Below are 22,442 nucleotides of genomic sequence, written 5' to 3'. Positions count from 1 at the left end.
TTCCGCATATTTATTTATTATAGAGTTTGGGTCTTTACATTTTGTGCAAATAACTCGTTTAAAATAGTTGAAACATACATGTTCAACCTGTTGGAGAATGTTGAATGAATTGTAGGAAGAAAGAAATGGGCTTGAAAGGCTTGTCCCATGTGTTGGAAATATTTGAATTTGGTGAAATGAATTGGAGGAAAAAGTGGAAAGACTTGTCCCACATTGGAACAAATAAAATGTAATTTTCACCTTACATAATCCAACTTTGGATTATGGGATTGGGCTCTTAGGTCACCGTATGTTTTGTAAAGGGGCAAGACGCTAGTCGATGCAACTAACACGCGTGCGCGGCCAGCTCGGCTCGGTGGGGTGGGAATTATTCTTTTTGAATAATATTTATTATCATTTTATTGTGTGCGCCCGAGCTGAAAAAAATTACCGCTCGAGCGCAGCCCTCACCTGCGGGACAGAAGTTTGGCCGCCCGAGCGGTATAATACTACCGCTCGAGCGCAACACTCAATCTGCGAGACAGAAAGGTTGGCTGAAGTTGGCCGCCCGAGCGGTCAAATTTTACCGCTCGAGCACGTCGTCTGTATTCCGAAAAAGTACGTCTCTTTTTGGGCTTTTTTTGTCATGGGTTGCATCCTTAGGCCATAAAACGTGTTTTTTGGAGTCATAGTATATATATATATATGACTGTTATAACGCAGAAACAACCACTTTGAAATTTGATAACGTGAAACATCAGATTTTAGATTCTCTGCAAAGAATTTCTCCTCAATCTCTCTCAAAGAAAGTTTTGCTTATTTTAGTTCGCTGAAGTTCGAGATATTTTCTGTGCTGATATATATCGTTTGCAAAGTCGTTGTATCTTAGAGACGATTGCCGCCAACGTTGAGCACTGTTAAACGGACAATTAGAGAGATTATCTCGCCTCGACTTGTTCATTGTTGTTGCTGCTATTGTTGTTGTGGTGTTGTTCAGAATTCGGAGTACATCTTTATAACAATCGCAAGATGAAATTTTGTATTTCTCGAATTCTGAAGATGTCTACTGTCTCGTTCACTCCGCTCGCTTCAGCCCCCGCACATGGAGAAAAGCCGCCAAAGTTTTTTGGTTCCGAAATCAAACATTGGCAGCAGAAGATGTTGTTCTATCTGACCACCCTCAATCTGTCCAGATTTCTCAAACAGGATCCCTTTGTTGTCGTAGAAGGCGATTCTGACACCCAAAGGAGGACCGCGGTTGACGCATGGAATCACAGTGATTTTCTGTGTCGAAACTACATATTGAATGACCTTGATGACACTCTCTATAATGTCTACTCCTCAGTGAAGACAGCCAGGGAACTCTGGGATTTCTTGGAAAAGAAATACAAAACTGAAGATGCGGAAATAAAAAAGTTTGTGGTTGGAAAATTTCTGGACTTCAAGATGATAGATTCAAAAACAGTGATGAGTCAAGTGCAAGAAATACAAATTATCTTGCATGACTTATTGGCCGAAGGGATGGAAATCAATGAACCATTCCAAGTCGCGTCTATCATTGAGAATTTGCCTCCACTGTGAAAAGATTTCAAGAACTACCTAAGCACAAACGTAAGGAGTTAAAACTTGAAGATCTGATAGTGCGACTTCACATTGAGGAGGATAAGAGAAACACCGAAACCAAGACACATAAAAAGATGTTGAAAACCGAGGGAAAAGCAAATCTGGCGGAATCAAGTATGAATCACAAGAGGAAGCGCCCCTATGATGTAAAGCAAAAGGGAAAATCAAAGAAATTCCAAGGAAGTTCCTACAATTGTGGCAAACCAAATCACATGGCAAGAGAATGCCGACTTCCAAGGAAAAACAATAAAAATAAAAACAAAAGCAAGAAAACATGGTTGAACAAAGGTATGTGCCTTTAGCGATTTCTGATAATGATCTTAGTGTTGTTATTTGTGAGACCAACATGGTGGATGATCCAAGAGGATGGTGGATCAATACCGGCTCTACGAGCCATATTTGTGCAGAAAAATATATGTATTCCACCTATGCCACCGTTGGGGATCGAAAGTTGTTCATGGGAAGCTCTGCAACGTCTGAAGTTGTTGGAGTAGGAAATGTGGTCTTGAAAATGACCTCGGGCAAAGAGTTGACGCTCAAGAATGTGCTGCATGTGCCAGAGATTAGAAAGAACTTGGTTTCTGGTCCTCTCTTGAGCAAGACAGAATTTAGATTGGTGTTTGAGTCTGAAAAGTTTGTATTGACAAAGTCTGGTGTATTTGTTGGAAAAGGGTACCAAGATAGTGATCTTTTTAAATTGAATGTAATGAATGTTAACCGCCCTGAGACGAAGAATAAAACTGTCGGTTTTGCTTACTTGACTGAGAGTTATGATTTATGGCATGAACGATTAGAACATGTTAACTTCAACACGTTGCAAAGACTTGCAAATTAAATGTAATACCTATGTTTAAAATAAATCCACAAAATAAGTGTGAGATTTGTGTTGAAGCGAAAATGGTTAAATCTCCATTTCATTCTGTCACAAGAAGTACTATGCCACTCGAATTAATACACACTGATGTTTGTGATTTAAAAATGGTACAAACACGAGGTGAAAATAAGTACTTTATAACATTCATTGATGATTGCACCAGATATTGTTATGTGTATTTATTGAAAAGCAAAGATGAAGCAATCGAAGCTTTCAAGAAATATAAGATTGAGATTGAAAATCAACGAAGTTCAAAGATTAAAATGATTCGAAGTGATCAAGGTGGAAAATATGTAGCTCCTTTTGAAGAATTTTGCTCAACTTCGGGCATCATTCATCAAACGACAGCCCCATACTCACCTCAATCTAATGACGTTGTAGAACGCAAGAATCGAACCTTAAAAGAAATGATGAACGCGTTGTTAATAAATTCTGGCTTACCTCAAAACATGTGGGGTGAAGCGATTTTCTTAGCAACTCACATTCTAAACAAGATACCAATCAAAGGAAAAAATGAAATACCCTATGAACAATGGAAAGGTCGTAAATCTTCTTATCAATACCTCAAAGTGTGGGGGTGTTTGGCTAAAGTATAAGTACCTAAGCCAAATGTGAGACATCGGTTCTAAACATCTAAGTATGGAGTAACTAACAAGCAAGTAAGAAAAGCCATGAACAATTTTTTTTTTTTAAAGTGCCGCGCGGCCGCGCACGACGCTCTGGCTCACGCGCGGGCGCGCGTGACTCTCTGCCCGAGAAGGGGCTCAGGCCGCGCGGGCGCGTCGCCCTGGCTGCTCCGGGTACGAAAAATTCACAAAACATTTATAAAGCTCGGGAGACGGAAACAAACAAAGTTCCAACAACAATATCGTGCATTGGTAAAACAACACCAACAACAACCAATACAGGAGCTAAAGGGAGTTGTCCAACTGTTAAACAAAATAGAACATGCGTCGATGCTAGCTAATACAAGCCGAATACAACACATAACCAGTTCTAAACATAAGAAAGACAACCACCAAATCCAAGTTCGATATCTAAACATGTTCCAACATAACTAAGTAGACATGCTGACACGACTTCTAAACCGAGTCTCACTTCTACACTTGCCCTCGAAGCTAGCCAAGCCTCCTCTGACTTGATCCTGCCCCACCTGTTGCCAAGTACACATACAAAACAAAGCAACAACCGGATAAACCGGTGACAAAGATACTCCCAGTAAAAGAAACATAACAAGTAATGAAATCAGTAAACATGCTTTCAAGACAACACGTAAACAATATCAACGTAATGAAATGCATGTCTTTAAATCGGGATATCAAATCTGATAAACAAGGGATTGCTGCGGTGCTTTTGGGATCTCGAGGATGAGATCACGTGACGACTCACCGACTCTCCCAATCGAGGTGGTGCCACGTATCCCACTCCTCTAGACTTTGAATAACTATAATGAGTTTACTAGCACTAGGCGAGACGGCTACGATCTAGGCCACTCAGATTATAGCTCTCAAACGTCTAAACAAAAAAGGCTGTTCTGCCCGCTGAAATCAAAGTTGGCTCAAGATGAATGAATCACAGAAACATAAAACGTAAGCCACATAACCAATCTCAATCAATCAACAAAATACAGTTCCACATGCTAGAACAATATTGATGCAATATGTGATTTTAAGGGAAACTCGAGAACCAAATGTCCTGAGTATGCTATCCCGCTAACGATGACTGCTTTTACCTTTCAATGCAAGTAGTTCCAACTCTGGATAAGCTACAATAAAAAGGTTATATCAGAACTATACAACCTAACAACAATATCGGCTCAAGGTAATCCCTTTACCGATTCTTCGTCAAACTCTAGACGATCGACTGCTGCTTCTCTGTCTCGACAACTCCAAACGAATCTGTACGGAGAACAAAAGATAATCAACAACAACGAACAAACCCAATGCCCAAAGTTCTACAACTCAAACACGGTTCAAAATCCTCAAAACTCAAACCGGCGGCATAACGGCTATAAATGATCAAACCGGAAACGCAGACAGTAGTTCAATATCGATATCAATACGAATCAATGCTAATACAACAACAAAATCTCAAACCCAACCAATCTCAAAACTCAAACTTTCGAAAATAGCTTCCAAAAATCATAACAATTCCGAACGTCGCTCTATTTCAAAACTGACAGATAATAAACGATCAGAACTCTGCCAAGAACAACATACTCGAATCTCTAACGATTCTAACAACATCCAAAAACTAGAATGTATCTGATCGTAGAAAAACTTACGGTATAACGGAGCCCTTGCTGCAGTGATCGCTAATCTGCCTTCAGAAATAAATTCCAACGGACGGATCGACAAAATCGGAGAATTCCAAAGCTTGAAGAAACGTTTCTTGCTTCAATGTAGGAGGGAGACGTGATGGAGGAGATGAAGTGAGGTTGGAATGAGTCAAAATCCTTATAAATATCTAATAAAATTGATATTTGCGTTTTAGTCCCTGAAATTTCCAAAATTTGCAAAAAGAACCCTGATCAAAATCAAGTCGGCTTTTGAACTCTGTAATCTCCGATTAACTCAAATAAACTCATTTAAGATAAAAACGGGGTGTTACAATTCTCCCCCTCTAAGAAGAGATTTCGTCCCCGAAATCAAACAGAATCAATCACATAAGATATAAAAAAGAACTAAGGACAGTAAGAAGAACTCACGTCATCCGAATAACTCAGGAAAACGTTGTCTCATTTCTGACTCAGTCTCCCAAGTCGCTTCCTCGACTCCGTGTCGACTCCACTGCACTTTCACCAACGGAATCAACTTGGTCCTGAGTTGTTTCTCTTTCCGATCAAGTATCTGAATAGGTCGTTCAAAGTATCTCAGAGTCTCATCTAACTCGGCTTCGTCAGGCTGAAGAATATAAGAAGGATCTGGATGATACTTCCGCAGCATAGAGACGTGAAAAACGTCGTGAATACCAGATAAAGACGGAGGAAGTGCAAGTTTGTAGGCAAGATCACCTATCTTCTCGAGAATCTCGTACGGCCCGATGAATCTCGAAGATAACTTCCCTCTCTTCCCAAATCTAACGGTGCCTCTGAAAGGTGAAATCTTCAGAAAGACTCGGTCTCCCTGATCGAAACTCAGAGGTCTGCGTCTGACATTAGCATAATTCGTCTGTCTATCCTGAGCTGACATCATTCTAGACTGAATGATCTTAACTTGCTCTGTCATATCTCTAAGCATATCCGGTCCCAAATCAGGTGACTCGGACAAATCATCCCAAAACAAAGGAGATCGGCACTTCTTGCCGTACAAAGCCTCAAAAGGCGCCATACCGATACTCGCTTGGAAGCTGTTGTTGTAAGAGAACTCGACAAGAGGCAAGAAATCTTGCCAACTAGTGCCAAAGTCTAGCACTACCGCTCGAAGCATATCCTCTAACATCTGGATAGTCCGCTCTGACTGTCCATAGGTCTGAGGATGGTAAGCCGTACTCAGATGCAATTGAGTACCAAGTGCCTCCTGCAGACAGTGCCAGAAGTACGAAGTGAATCTAAGGTCTCGGTCTGAAACGATCGACTTCGGCACCTCATGCAATCTCACAACATTGCTAACATATAACTCAGCCATCTGATCATGACGATACGTCATCCTGTACGGAATAAAACAAGCAGACTTCGTCAATTGGTCGATCACCCCAAATAGCATCGCATCCTCGAACAGATCGTGGTAGCTTTGTGACGAAATCCATAGAAATGTGATCCCATTTCCATTCAGGAACAGATAGACTGTGCAATAGACCACCCGATCGCTTCCGCTCTGCTTTCACTTGCTGACAGTTCAAACACCGAGATACAAACCTCGCAACATCCCTCTTCATTCTCTTCCACCAGAACTGGTTCTTCAGATCGTTGTACATCTTACGACCTCCAGGATGAACACTGAACCGACTGCAATGAGCCTCTCGGAGAATACGCTGTCTCAACTCCGAAATATCAGGCACAACAATACGGTTATTCACTAACAAAACTTCATCTCTAACCTGGAATTCAGACTGATGCCCAGCTCTGACTTTCTCTACTGAAACCTGAACGCTCGGATCAGACCTCTGTGCCTCTTTGATCGCAATCAACAACTCTGGCTCGGCTTGAATTGCAAACACTCTGATAGTCTTCCTGTCTGTTTCAAACTCTAAACCAGAAGTTCAACAATCATCGATCAACTGAGAAACATCAATAGTAGAAAGAGATAAAGAACAAAGCTTTCGGCTCAAGGCATCTGCAACTGCATTCGACTTTCCCGGATAATACTTGATTTCACAGTCGAAATCCTTCAACAGATCTAACCATCTTCTCTGTCTCATATTCAATTCTGCCTGTGAAAACAAGTACTTAAGACTCTTATGATCAGAAAAGATCTCGAATGACTCACCGTAAAGATAGTGACGCCAGATCTTCAGAGCAAAAACAATCGCAGCTAGTTCAAGATCATGAACCGGATAACGAGTCTCATGCGGCTTCAGCTGCCTCGATGCATACGCTATCACATGCTTATGCTGCATAAGAACACAACCCAAGCCTCGTTTAGAAGCATCACAATAAACTGTGAAACCTCCAGTACCTTTCGGAATAGAAAGAATCGGAGCACTGGTCAGTCTCCTCTTCAGATCAACAAAGCTAGCCTCGCAACCTGCAGTCCAGATAAAAGGCGCATTCTTTTGAGTCAGCTGGGTAATTGGCTTGGCAATAGACGAAAAACCCTCGATGAATCGGCGATAATAACCAGCTAAACCCATAAAGCTTCGGATCTCAGGTACTGATGTTGGTCTAGGCCGATTCATAACCGCTTCAATCTTGCTAGGATCTACAGAAATCTCATCTCCAGAAATAATATGACCGAGAAAGACAACTCGATCCAACCAAAATTCACACTTAGATAGCTTGGCAAACAACTGCTCAACTCGCAAAATCTGCAAGACGATTCTCAAGTGCTCTGCATGGTCAGTACGGTTCTTTGAATAGATAAGAATATCATCGATGAAGATAATGACAAACTCATCTAAATAACGCTGAAAGATACGATTCATCAAACCCATAAAAACTGCTGGAGCGTTAGTCAAACCAAACAGCATGACTAACTCAAAGTGACCATACCTCGTTCTGAATGCGGTCTTAGGAACATCTTCCTCTCGCACTCTCAACTGATGATAACCTGACCTCAGATCAATCTTCGAATAGACAAAAGAACCCTGCAGCTGATCAAAAAGGTCATCTATTCGGGGTAAAGGATACATGTTCTTGACTGTAGCTTGATTCAGTTGATGGTAATCAATAAAGAGTCGCATAAAACCATCCTTCTTCCAAACAAATAGAACAGGAGCACCCCAAGGCGATACACTAGGTCTGATGTATCCCTTGGCAATCAAATCCTCAAGCTGCTCCTTCAACTCTCTCAGTTCAATAGGTGTCATACGATAAGGAGCTTTGGAAATGGGTTGAGTACCTGACACTAAGTCGATGCTGAATTCGATCTCTCGAATAGGCGGCAATCCAGGAACATCTTCCGAAAACACATCAGCAAAATCTCTAACCACTGGTATATCAACCAATTCAGGGCTAGATTTCAGTACATCAACTGCATAAACCAAAAATCCCTCTGCACCTCTCTGTAACAAACGAGTCATAGATAACACTGAAATCAAAGGAATTCTAGATCGAGAACCCTTACCAAAGTATTTCCACTCATCTGCCATTTCAGGTTTGAATATGACAATCTTCAGAAAACAATCGACTGTTGCTCTGTACTTGGTTAAAGCATCTATACAGACTATACAATCAAAATCTGACAATCCAAGCACAATTGTAGTGACCCGCACCGTGATCACCTAATAATCAGAAGATTAAGCATGCATTTAACTTAATCAAATAAAATATCAGAAATAACAGCGGATAAACAATAATAAAAATATTGTTTACAACCATATCGAATAAAACCAGTGTATTAACCCAAATACAACTGAAACAAAAGCTTAAACAATAACCCTGCTGGTCCTCCATCGCCTAAGCTCTCCTGGAACCACCCGCATCGTCCAGCCGCAGACCTGCCCCATGGAATAGGGTGTCCAGATACAACAAAGTACGGGACGTGAGCATGATAAGCTCAGTACGAGAGTATGAGTATACGGTATTATGTGTGCATGTATGCAAGTGAACTGGGTACCAAGACTCTCAGGTCAAGAAACAAGCTCATAGACCGGGCCCAGGGTATATAGCACGCTGCTCCGTCGCATCAGGAGGTGGCTCATATACCCAGTGGATAATGGTGACCTGATACTAGTACATGTGTCCAACCATAAAGGTGACCTGACACAAGACTTACGTATCCAACCATCCACAAACTCGTAGGGTGAGCACCCTACTACAAGATACCTCTAAGGTAAAAACTCAATATGTTCATGTATGCAACATACAGTCATGACATGTTGTATATATAAAGGCATGTAAAACATGCGATCACATAATCCATGCAAACACATAATACATGCATACTCAATCTGGATATCTCGAATAATACTTTCGTACCTCAAAAACTAGGCAAGCTAGACCAGCACTATGTCCAAGCCTATAATCCGCACTACAATGCAAAGTACTCATGCATTATTATCTTATTCTAAAATCCTTAACTACGCTAGAGCATACTCGCTATAAGGAGCCAGAGCTATACCTGCGTCCGTCGTCAGCCCACTGATGACGATTGCCCTAGAACTTGGGCACCACTCCATCGTAACCCTGGAGCGCCTCACCAACCTCCGGACCAAGCCTAGGAAGGCCGGAAACACCTCAAAAAGCTCCTAGAATGCTCTAAAATCGAGAGAGAAAGAATATGATTTTGTGTGAAAAATGAGGCTCTCGATGGCCTATTTATAGGCCATGATCGGAAGCTCCGATCGTAGGATCGGAAGCTCCGATCTCCACCTGCAGCTACGTGTTCAATCCTCGAAGACACTTGGCACTTGACAGGGATCGGAAGCTCCGAACGGGGATCGGAAGCTCCGATCGAACCGCTTCTTCCGAATTGTTTCCGGGTGCTTCCGAACTGGTTTTGGACACCCGGGACCTACCCTACCATTTTCGGATGTTTTGATCTGATTTTCCACTTATTTTAACCAAATAAGGACTCCTTAAACATGTTTTGACACTTTTAAAATTATATGTCATTTTCTAACATGTTTAAAATCACCTAATCTTGTAAAATGGAACCGGGCTACTACAACAATACAGTCGAACTCTAACAGATTCCCCTCAAAACAAAGTTCACAGTTCCTGACTATTCTGACAGAAACAATTCCTTCACCCAAAGGTGAAGTAACAGCTACTACAGTAGGTAACAACTCAGTAGGCAAAGCATGCAATAACACAAATTTCTCAGAGATAAAGGAATGGGAAGCACCTGTATCTATCAAAACATGAGCAGAATAACCGAAAATCGAACAGTTACCTGCTATAACATCATTAGGTGCTGCTTGAGCCTGATCCTCTGTCAAAGCAAAGACTCGTGCTTATTGTCTTGGAGGCTGGTTCGCACTAGAGTTACCTCCCTGTCAGTTCTGCTGCTGAGGCTGGAAAGAGTGCACTGCAGAAGACTGCCTCTCAGGCTGAGCTGTAGGTCGAGATGAACTTCCACTCTGAGCTCGATCTCCGTTACGCTGAGGGCACACCTTAGAAAAGTGTCCCGGTTGCTGACAAGTGTTGCAGTTTCCGAAGACTCCCACGCATTGATCCGGTGAGTGTCTCCCCCCACACTTGCTGCAGTACAAGGATGAAGATCCAGAACTCTGTCCTGAACCAAAATTTTTGGAACCACTGGAACTAGAAGAACTGTTCCCCTGCCTCTTGAACTGTTTCCCCCTTGCTTTGTACTGATCCCTTCTGTTTCCCCCACTGTTTCCACCTTCGTACCTCTGCTGTTGGTTCTGAAACTGAGGTGGCTGATTCTAATGCTGAGATGGTTTGTTCTGAAACTGCCTCTGTTGCTGAGACACCATCTGATTACCTCTCTGCCTCCACAAGCTTGCTTTCGCTCCCTTTGCGTGATTCATGGCATCCGCAAAGTTATCTGGCCTAGCAGTGTTCACCAACGTGAATATGTCGGGATTCAAGCCGTTGATAAACTGATCAGCTTTGGCTTCTTCACTGTCGGCAATGTGCGGGGCAAAATGCAACAAGCTGTCAAACTTGGCTACGCACTCCTCAATGTTCAGATTCCCTTGCCTCAGATTGGCAAACTCGGCTCCCTTGTCCTTTCGGTACGAAACAGGGAAAAACCGCTTATAAAACTCAGTTTTGAAAAGAGACCAATCGACAACTGTACCTCTGTTCTCCATGGATCTCTTGGTCATGATCCACCAGTTCTTTGCAACACCACGCAGCTGATGAATGACTAACCTGGTTCGGCGGTCATCTGTATAATCCAGGGAATCGAACAGCTGATCAATGTCATCCAACCAACTCTCACAGTCAACTGGATTCTCAGTACCCATCAACAAAGGCGGATTAAAATACTGAAACCTCTTCAGCAAGGTTTCCATAGGAGTCGCTGTAGCATCCAACTGATCAACTTCAGTACTAGCTTGCTCAGTCGCAGGAATAACTGGCGGTGGGTTTCTGTTTATCACTCGACGAGGATCCATCTGATAATCAAAGGTTAGGACACAAGATATCTCAATCGCTACAATTCGGTGCCCTTACAACCGCTTGGAATACCGGATACCCGTCGATAACAAAAATAGTTATATCTCAAGTAGTTCATGCTTTATAAATTAAATCACAACATCATGTAATTCAATTAATTCTTAAATAATAAAGCATGCTAACAATTAAAGAACTCAAACACATGCGAGGAGCCAATACATGCGGACTCGAACTACCCCGCTCACTCTAGTTCAACCAAGAATCTTAACTCTCTGATATCACTTAATGTGAGACCTCGGTTCTAAACATATAAGTATGGAGTAACTAGCAAGCAAGTAAGAAAAGCCATGAACAAATTTTTTTTTTTTTTTTAAAAGTGCAGCGAAGGGCGCGCCTCACTCGGCGCGGGCGCGCACGACACCCTGGCTCATGCGCGGGCACGCCCTCCCGAGGCGCGGGCGCGCATGACGCTCTGCCCGAGAAGTGGCTTAGGCCGCTCGGGCGCGCGCTAAGCTGCGCGGGCGCGTCGCCCTGGCTGCTCCAGGTATGAAAAATTCACAAAACATATATAAAGCTCGGGAGACGGAAACAAACAAAGTCCCAACAACAATATCGTGCATTGGTACAACAACACCAGCAACAACCAATACAGGAGCTAAAGGGAGTTGTCCAAATGTTAAACAAAATAGAACATGCGTCGGTGCTAGCTAATACAAGCCGAATACAACACATAACCAGTTCTAAACATAAGCAAGACAACCACCAAATCCAAGTTCGATATCTAAACATGTTCCAACATAACTAAGTAGACATGCTGACACGACTTCTAAATCGAGTCTCACTTCTACACTTGCCCTCGAAGCTAGCCAAGCCTCCTCTGACTTGATCCTGCCCCACCTGTTTCCAAGTATACATACAAAACAAAGCAACAATCGGATAAACCGGTGAGAAAGATACTCCCAGTAAAAGCAACATAACAAGTAATGAAATCAGTAAACATGCTTTCAAGACAACACGTAAACAATATCAACGTAATGAAATGCATGTCTTTAAATTGGGATATCAAATCTGATAAACGAGGAATTGCTGCGGTGATTTTGGGATCCCGAGGATGAGATCACGTGATGACTCACCGACTCTCCCAATCGAGGTGGTGCCACGTATCCCACTCCTCTAGACTTTGAACAACTATAATGAGTTTACTAGCACTAGGCGAGACGGCTACGGCCTAGGCCACTCAGATTATTGCTCCCAAACGTCTAAAAAAAAAGGGTTGTTCTGCCCGCTGAAATCAAAGTTGGCTCAAGATGAATGAATCACAGAAACATAAAACGTAAGCCACATAATCAATCTCAATCAATCAACAAAATACAGTTCCACATGCTAGAACAATATTGATGCAATATGTGATTTTAAGGGAAACTCGAGAACCAACTGTCCTGAGTATGCTATCCCGCTAACGATGACTGCTTTTACCTTTCAATGCAAGTAGTTCCAACTCTGGATAAGCTACAATAAAAAGGTTATATCAGAACTATACAACCTAACAACAATATCGGCTCAAGGTAATCCCTTTACCGATTCTTCGTCAAACTCTAGACGATCGACTGCTGCTTCTCTGTCTCGACAACTCCAAACGAATCTGTACGGAGAACAAAAAATGATCAACAACAACGAACAAACCCAATGCCCAAAGTTCTACAACTCAAACACGGTTCAAAATCCTCAAAACTCAAACCGGCGGCATAACGACTATAAATGATCAAATCGGAAACGCAGACAGCAGTTCAATATCGATATCAATACGACTCAATGCTAATACAACAACAAAATCTCAAACCCAACCAATCTCAAAACTCAAACTTTTGAAAATAGCTTCCAAAAATCATAACAATTCCGAACGTCGCTCTATTTCAAAACTGACAGATAATAAACGATCAGAACTCTGCCAAGAACAATATACTCGAATCTCGAACGATTCTAACAACATCCAAAAACTAGAATGTATCTGATCGTAGAAAAACTTACGGTATAACGGAGCCCTCGCTGCAGTGATCGCTAATCTGCCTTCAGAAATAAATTCCAACGGACGGATCGACAAAATCGAAGAATTCCAAAGCTTGAAGAAACGTTTCTTGCTTCAATGGAGGAGGGAGACGTGATGGAGGAGATGAAGTGAGGTTGGAATGAGTCAAAATCCATATAAATATCTAATAAAATTGATATTTGCGTTTTAGTCCCTGAAATTTTCAAAATTTGCAAAAAGGACCCTGATCAAAATCAAGTCGGCTTTTGAACTCTGTAATCTTTGATTAACTCAAATAAACTCATTTAAGATAAAAACAGGGTGTTACACCATAACAAATAAAAATTGGGCCTAAAACGGTTGACTGCGTATTTATTGGTTATGCATACAATAGTAGTGCATATCGATTTTTAGTGCATAAGTCGGCAATTTCTGATGTAAAAGAAGACACAATAATGGAGTCAAGGAATGTTGTGTTCTTTGAAGATATATTTCCTTGTAAAGAAAAGAAAGAAATAAGTTCGAACAAGCGACTTATGATGATAATCATGAAAACATAACTGAAACTCCACAAAACATTGATGAACCAAGACGAAGCAAGCGAGCTAGAGTTGAAAAGTATTTTGATCCGGATTTTCTAACATATATGTTAGATAATGAACCAAGAACTCTTCAAGAAGCATTATCAAATCCTGAGGCTCCTTTTTGGAAGGAAGCCATACAAAATGAAATAGATTTCATCATGCATAATCATACATGGGAGTTGGTTGATCTTCCTCCGGGATGTAAACCTTTGGGATCCAAGTGGATCCTTGAAAGGAAATGCAAAGAATATGGATCTATAGATAAATATAAAGTTCGACTAGTGGTTCAAGGTCTTAGACAAAAGGAAGGATATGATTTCTTCGATACTTACTCTCCAGTTCTAGAATAACATCCATTCGTGTTTTCATAGCTATTGCTGCATTGCATGATCTTGAGATTCACCAAATGGATGTTAAAACTGCATTTTTTAATGGAGAGTTGGAAGAAGAAATATATATAAAACAACCAAAAGAGTTTTTTGTACCCGGGAAAGAACAAAAGGTGTGTAAACTTGTCAAGTCATTGTATGGACTTAAACAAGCACCTAAACAGTGGCATCAAAAGTTTGACACTGCAATGTTGTCAAATGGTTTCAAAATCAATGAATGTGACAAATGTGTTTATATTAAAGGTACAACAAATGCATATGTAATTGTTTGCCTTTATGTAGATGACATGCTAATCATGGGAAGCAACCATGAATTGATTATGAAAACAAAGAAAATGTTGAGACAACATTTTGACATGAAGGATTTGGGATTGTGTGATATTATTCTAGGGATTAAAGTCTCTAGAACATCTACTGGAATTATTTTATCCCAAACTCATTATGTAGAAAAGGTTCTCGAACGATTTAATGCCACAAATCGTTCTACGGCTAGAACACCTATGGAGTTGGGTACACATTTAGCCAAAAATAGAGGAGAAACTATTTCACAAGTAGAATATGCAAGGGTGATAGGAAGTTTAATGTACTTAACTAATTGTACCCGTCCTGATCTTGCATATACAGTCAATAAGCTAAGTCGGTTCACAAGTAATCCAAGTGAGGATCATTGGAAAGCACTAATGAGAGTGCTTGGATATTTTAAATACGCTTCAAGTTATGGAATAATGTACAAAATATCCTGCGGTCCTAGAAGGATATTGTGATGCAAATTGGATTTATGACACAAAAGACTTCAAGTCTACTAGTGGATATGTGTTCACAATTGGTGGAGGAGCGGTGTCATGGAGATACTCTAAACAAACATATATAACTCGGTCGACCATGGAATCCGAGTTTATTGCTTTAGATAAAGCTGAAGAAGAAGCCGAATGGCTTCGAAACTTTCTAGAAGATATTCCTTGTTGGAATAAACCGGTGTCTTTCATTACTATTCATTGTGACAGTCAGTGAGCAATAGGAAGAACACAAAATAGTATGTACAATGGTAAGTCTCGACATATTCGTCAGAGACACAATACCATAAGACAATTGATCTCGAATGGGGTTATTTCGATTGACTATGTAAAGTCAAAGGAAAACCTTGCGGATCCGCTTACTAAAAGTATAAATAGAGATCAAATGTACAAACTACTAAGAGGAATGAGAATAAAATCCACAAAATAAAATATTTATAACGGTAACCCAACCTTGAGAATTGGAGATCCCAAAACCTAGGTTCAATGGGACAACTAAGTTATAAATATTAGTTTGAGTACTTGAAATCTTTACTCGCTCATTCCTAGATCATCCAAGTAGAACATACCTGCAAAATGTGGTGAGTTTAAGTTTTTTTTAATGATTCCTATACCTATAAGGTAGAGTACCGCATGATACTCTTGATAGGAGATCACCTATATAAGTGCAAAGTATTGGCCGCTTTGATTGAAACGCTTATGAATCTAAGATATGATCCAGGGCCGAAAGGAACACAACGTGAGAACAAAATATGTTAGAATATTGTTATGTAAATACTATTGACTTGATTTACATAAATGGTTGACTAATTCATCGCGTCACTATGCAACTAGTAAATCCTGTAGTATATTGCTAAGGTAGGTTCAAAGCCACAAGCTACCTATCCTGATGTAACAATAACTCATAAAGACTTTCTAGTGAGAATGCTAACGTATGTCAAATTCATTTATGTGGCGGATTGTTGGAGAATGTTGAATGAATTGTAGGAAGAAAGAAATGGGCTTGAAAGGCTTGTCCCATGTGTTGGAAAATTTTGAATTTGGTGAAATGAATTGGAGGAAAAAAAAGAAAAACTTGTCCCATATTGGAACAAATCCAATGTAATTTTTAATTTATATAATCCAACTTTGGATTATGGGATTTGGCTCTTAGGGCACCGTATGTTTTATAAAGGGGCAAGACGCTAGTCGATGCAATTAACACACACACGCGCGCAACCGGCCGGCTCGGCGCGGCGGGGATTCAATTATTCTTTTTGAATAAAATTTAGTTAAAATAATATTTATTATTATTTTATTGTGTGTGTCTGAGCTGACAAAAATTACCGCTCAAGCGCAGCCCTCACCTACGGGACAGAAGTTTGGCCGCTCGAGCGGTAAAATATTGCCGCTCGAGCGCGCCGTCTGTGTTTCGAAAAGGTACGTCTCTGTTTGGGCTTTTTCTGTCATGAGTTGCATCTTTATGCCGTAAAACGTGTTCTTTGGAGTCATAATATATACATACATATGTATAATTTTAGATTCTTTGCAAAGAATTTCTCTCCAATCTCTCTCAAAGAAAGTTTTGCTTATTTTAGTTTGCTGAAGTTCAAGATATTTTCTGTGCTGATATATCTCGTTTCCAAAGCCGTCGTATCTTAGAAAAGGTTGCCGCCAACGTTGAGTACTGTTAAACGGGCCATTTCGTCTTGCGGATAGAGAGATTATCTCGCCTCGACTTGTTCATTGTTGTTGCTGCTATTGTTGCTGCGGTGTTATTGATAAGTGAATTTTATGCACTTAATTTATATATGATTTGACTTGGATTTTGTGATGTATCGAGTGAATATTATGCATATTTGTTGTTGTTTTTATGAGTTGCAAGGATTTGAAGAAAAGTAGCAAGAAGAAGCGGAAAGATGAATTATAGACAGCAAAGTTTACAAAATTACTGGAGCTTCTACAGACATCAAAATCCGATCTTCACCGTTCAAATTGAAGTTTTGGATGTTTTAAACTTGCTGTCAAATTTTCAGCTCGATCCGACGGCTAGGATTAAGATATGTTTTTGTCAAGATTGCTGCGCATTGGACAAAAGGCATAGCGCCCCAGCGCCGCATTGAGAGCGCTCCAGCGCTTCTCTGTAGCTCAGTAAAAGAATTTTATTCGAAATTTCAGCGCCCCAGCTCTAGTTTTTCAGTGCTCCAGCGCCCGTAAATTCATGTCCAGAGCGCCCCATCGCCATCTTTTGAGCGCTCCAGCGCTGCGCAGTCTCCAAAAATATGGAAAGTCTTTAATCGAGTTTTAAAAGGGATTTTATAACTTATTCTGGAGGATACTAGGGTTTAGAGAGTTTTCAAAGCATAGAGACGGCTATTGAGAGTTTTGAAGTGCACAAGAGCTCGAGAATTTGATACAAAGACAGAAGACGACGGCAATCGGCGACGGAAAAGCTTAATTTTACTTCGTTCTAGTTTTCCTTTAAACTCTATTTTTTTAGTTTGATAGATTATTTGAAGAACAAGTTTTGTTTGATCTTTGAATTTGTTATGAACTAATTTTTTAGTCTAGAGGTAGACGGATCTTGACTGGAAACCATGATTAAGATATTTTGATTTATATATTTGAATTCTTCGCACAGTTTATTTGTGTTTTCCTGATTTTAATGCTTTCAATTTACTGGTCATAGATTGAATGATAATTGATTTAGAATCTATCACTCGACAGATGAGAATTTGAATATGACATAGAAAAATACATCTTTGGTGTTTATATTGTTCGAGAGGCATATAACTCCATAGAAGTCTTTAGAAGAATTCTCGTGCCATTTACCGGATTTAATAGTTAAACTTAGATAGACATATTGAGTTTGCTATTGAATACGAAATTCTGCTTGACACTCGAGAGAGGTAGTAGAAAATAATAGGGGATTCTTGGCTAGTAAACTAAAAGAATTGATAATTGAACAATTATTAGAAATAATTTGTGGTGGACAGTTAAGTGAAGTCGAACCTCTAGCATTCATCGCTTATTGAATTTTTCTCTCGTGAACTCGTGGTTATTTAGTTTTGTTTCTTGCAAATTTTAGTTTTATAAAAATCAAACCATTTTTGTAGCTCTACATAGAATTAGGATTTTATTAGTTGCAAATATTTGATATAATATCATTTATTCATTCTCCGTGGGATCGACTTGGACTTAATTCCTATATTATAATTTGACATCGTGCGCTTGCGAGCGAAAAAACACGCAACAGTTATTCAGAATTCGAAGTACATCTTTATAACACAACCTGATTGAACAACGGTGATGGTAATGAGGGTGTGTGTGTGTGTGTGTGTGTGTATGTGTGTGGGAATGACATTACTCTTATGGTGCATGCCTGGGTGTGGTAATTGTGTTTTCTTATATCGGACTCCTCTTTCTACAAAAGTTTGCGTTGATCGTCATTTTGACCATGCTGTTAATCTGAACACAATCTAAACTTGTACTTGGGGATATGAAGTTTGATTTTGGTTTTTTTATTAGCAACGAAATGCTTGTTTACATTGTATAAAAATATTACTAAATGAGCCAGAAATCCATATTTACAAGATTATGATTTTCTTTTCTACAAACAAATTTGGATTTCTAACATGCTTGAAATCTATGAATTTATACTCCTATCATCCAAACACCAACTAAGACAATTCGACAAAACCGTGGCACAAGCATATATCAAACAACAAAAGCTTAACCAACATCGCATCAAACCTCACACGAGAAAAAGTAACTTCTTTAATATTTGCATTCCACCAGTGTCTGTGGCACAAGAATTATATTAAAGAATACAAACATCACAAAGCAGTCATATCGTGATAATAATCGGGAGTACTGCATAAGCAAATATATGTGGGGGCATACCCTCCGTTTCAAAAAAGAATATCGATGGAGAGGCCTGCCAACCCCGCCCCCCTAACCAAGATCAAGAATCGCAGGCAAAACCATAAATAGCATGACCAGATACAAATTATGATAATAGCTGACTCAACTTATAGTAGCACAAAGAACTCGAGGCGTCATTGCTTGAGGCAAGACCAGTCCTCGGAGAGTCACAATACCCCGCTAGATCAAAATTGCTAAGCTCTTCGCCGACTAGGAGGGGCACCATGACTGCAAATCCTGTTCAGTCAGACAACCCTGCCTTTTTCTTCAAATGCTCCTTAAATTGTATGATGTCACCCTCCCACCGAGTCACAGACTGGTTCTCACACACCCATATCTCATGAGCCACCTGGTTTATAAGCCTAAAATCATGGCTTACAAGAACCATACCACCGTCCCATTCGTTTAAAGCCTCAGCCAGTGAGTCAATAGTCTCAATATCTAAATGGTTAGTCGGCTCATCCAACAATAACATATGTGGTTGTCTCCAAGCTAGCCACGCAAAGATGACACGACTTCTTTGTCCGTCAGACAAGTTTTTCATAGGCATAATTTGAGCTTTACCTGTAAGACCAAATCTCCCCACTGCAGCCCTCATCTTCTCTTCCTCATTTCCAGGGTACTCTCTCATCATGAACAGGAGAGCAGACATTTCCATGTCAAGCTTCTCGGCCAAATGTTGATGGAACTGGGCAATTTTCAAATGGTTGTGGCGCCGAACCATGCCATCGAGAGGAACTAGATCCCCAGTCATCAACTTCAGCAGGGTACTCTTCCCTGCCCCATTGGGTCCCACCAGTGCTATTCTTGAATCAAGGTCTACACCGAAATCTATGTTCTTGTAGATAAGATTATCAGGGGTGTAGCCAAATGTAACTTCCACGAATTGTAGAACAGGAGGAGGTAGCTTTCCCACATCAGTAAATCTGAAAACTAGAACTTTGTCCCTGGCTACCTTCTCAGTGAGTCCACCTCGCTCCATCTTTGCCAAAGTTTTCTCCTTGCTCTGAGCCTGACGTGCAAGTTTAGCTGAGCCATGTCCAAAGCGTGCAATGTATTCCTTCATAGAAGATATCTGCTCCTGCTCCCACTTATACTGTTTCATCTGGTTCTCTTCAAGCTCAGCACGGGTCTGAACATATTGATCAAAGTTGCCAGTGTAGAGCTTCAGTTTCTTACTCTGCATGTGGATGATGTTGGTGCAGACTCCATTCAGAAAATCCTGGGAATGTGAGACCACAACCAGAATTCGATCGAATTTCTTCAATGTCTCTTCCAACCAAACACAAGCTTCTAGGTCTGCAATTTAAAAAGTTGGTCAAGGCTATGATAATGATAAGCGAACACGCTTACTTCAAATTTTAATGACTTTGCCACACAAACATGCAGAATGAACTCTTTCCCCTTTCCACATCCGCTTTAAATTAAATGAACTACACAAAAATCTCAGGAAAGTTTGTGCATAAATGATACGTGATGTCTCGATAAGACTACTTGGGTCATTATTTCAAATAAGCAAAGTGGACCATTACATTAGAGTTCATAGAAGATCAGAAATCATATTAAGTGTTGCAAACAACAATGATGTCTAATCTCACCAAGATGATTTGTTGGTTCATCAAGCAGTAGTATGGTAGGCATCATAAAAAGAGCTCGTGCTAGAGCAATCCTCATCCTCCAACCACCAGAGAAGTCGCGTGTTTTCTTTTCTTGCATCTTCTTGTTGAAACCAAGACCAAACAAAATCTCAGCAGCACGCTTCTCAGCAGTTGCTGCATCGAGAGCTTCCAAACGTTCATAAATGCGATCAAGTTGTTCTCCACCACCATCCTCCTACAATCAAATCAAACACATAAGCAGTCTATCGATGGTCCATTTTACAGGATACATTTGCTCTTAAATCTAACCATCTTATACCTGACCAGCCAGCGCTTCAGCCTCTTTCTCCAATTTTAACCTCTCCTCATCGCAGTTTATAACAGCCTCAAGCGCAGACATATCAGAAGCTTCAATCTCTCTGCTAAGGTGAAAAATATCCATGTGTTCCGGAATGGGAAGCTCTCGACAACCTATTGAAGAAAGAAGGGTAGACTTTCCACATCCATTTAGCCCAAGGAGACCGTAACGTCTGGACAAGAAAGTATAAGAGAAGGTAGAATTAAATGGCATCAGAAATTAATGGCAAAAATATTCGTAGAGGTTAAGAAGTCACCGCATACCTTCCATAATTCAGTTCCAATTCAGTATCAACTATGAGATCATGCCCGTGGAAAGTGAGAGAGAGAGATTCTATCTACAAAACAAAATTCAATTAAGGATGATCACAAAAGCGTGTCACACGGACGATTTGAATTTTCTGGACAACGACCAGATACTTGCGTGATAACATTTGCTTAGTTATAAGAGACAGAAAGAACGAGGAATGTTCTTTCAAACTCCACAAATCATCTCTTACTCAGAAATTTGACAAGTTCAATGGGTTAGTCAAGGATGGCCCAGTAAGGAACTCCTCGTTGTAGTCATTACTCACTGTCTAACACAAAATATCATAATAATGCCACCATAAATGAAATAGTGGACTATAAGAGTATTTTCCTGGTTACAAATTTATTGCTAAAACTTTAGGGGCCAGGTTTTCAAAATTCATGGAACCGATCCAAACAATTTAATGAAAAATATAGATTAAAACCTTTATTTAAAAAAAAGGTCAATCTTGTACTGATAACCATAAAACAAACTATCAGTTCCGCAAGAAACGAAGACCAGAAAAGTCTCCGACCAACTCAAGCTCATTAGATTTAAGTGAGGAAACCAGATATAAATTAGCAAAAACACATTTAGTCGTTTTCAACGTTTTATGGTTACCTAACCATATCTACTCCATTAACTTGTAGAACGCTTCCAAGTATCATCTTCATGACATAGACTTGCATAGCAACAATTGACAAACATAAACTAATAATGAATTATCTGAATTTTCCTTCTCATTAAAAAACTAAGATAAATCCGCTTTCACTTAACCATTCAAATAGATAGACCCCACACAATTGATCAATTAATTCAATGCGATTACTTAAAAACATGAATCAGCACAAACGAACGGCACCTATATTATCCAAGCCCTATACTAACGGATCCAAAAGCTCACCCGAATATCTCTGGACAACGGATGCGAGCAAAGAACTCCGGTACACGTCCGATCAGATATCATAAGCGCGTCAACTCCATTCGCCAAACTGTCCCCGTTGCTTCCATTCTCAACCGAACTTGCCGCCTTGGATGAGGCCGCCGCCGCCGTCGCCTTTCCTCCTCTCTTGGCGGCCGCCGCAGCTTTCTTCTGAGCCGCCTTCTTCTTGCTCGCATCCGACACCATCTACACAAACATCATCCACCAAATAAAAATCAAAAGTTCCAGCAAAAGAATTTCGATTACAAAATTGAGATTCAAACGTACCTTGAAGGATTGGAAGTCGGTGTTGGGGACAAGGAGAAATTACGGGGAGATCTAGGGCTACGTGTCTCCTGAGATAAGCTGAAACGTATGCTATTAGAACTCCGAGAATGAGGGTTTGGGCAGAAAGAGC

The 22,442-nt window shown here is 40.4% G+C and overlaps 2 protein-coding genes across 2 annotated transcripts; one reads left to right on the top strand and one right to left on the bottom strand.

The window, feature by feature from the left end:
* Nucleotides 1-1,038: 1,038 nt before the first annotated feature.
* Nucleotides 1,039-1,560, top strand: LOC140877329 (uncharacterized). The gene has a single exon (XM_073280866.1). The coding sequence runs from the start codon at nt 1,039-1,041 to the stop codon at nt 1,558-1,560; it is 522 nt and encodes a 173-aa protein (XP_073136967.1).
* A 17,135-nt stretch (nt 1,561-18,695) lies between these two features.
* LOC140880519 (ABC transporter F family member 1) lies at nt 18,696-22,422 on the bottom strand. The gene is made up of 6 exons (XM_073285038.1): nt 22,313-22,422; nt 22,007-22,231; nt 21,078-21,151; nt 20,776-20,986; nt 20,457-20,691; nt 18,696-20,157 (listed from the first exon to the last, which is right to left on the bottom strand). The coding sequence occupies exons 2-6, from the start codon at nt 22,229-22,231 to the stop codon at nt 19,100-19,102; spliced, it is 1,803 nt and encodes a 600-aa protein (XP_073141139.1). The 5' UTR covers nt 22,313-22,422; the 3' UTR covers nt 18,696-19,099.
* Nucleotides 22,423-22,442: the final 20 nt, after the last annotated feature.

Source organism: Henckelia pumila, chromosome 2 (genome assembly GCF_033568475.1).
Source record: "Henckelia pumila isolate YLH828 chromosome 2, ASM3356847v2, whole genome shotgun sequence".
NCBI lineage: Eukaryota > Viridiplantae > Streptophyta > Magnoliopsida > Lamiales > Gesneriaceae > Henckelia > Henckelia pumila.
The sequence above is the reverse complement of the archived record's forward strand: the minus strand, read 5'-3'. Positions and strand labels throughout refer to the sequence as shown.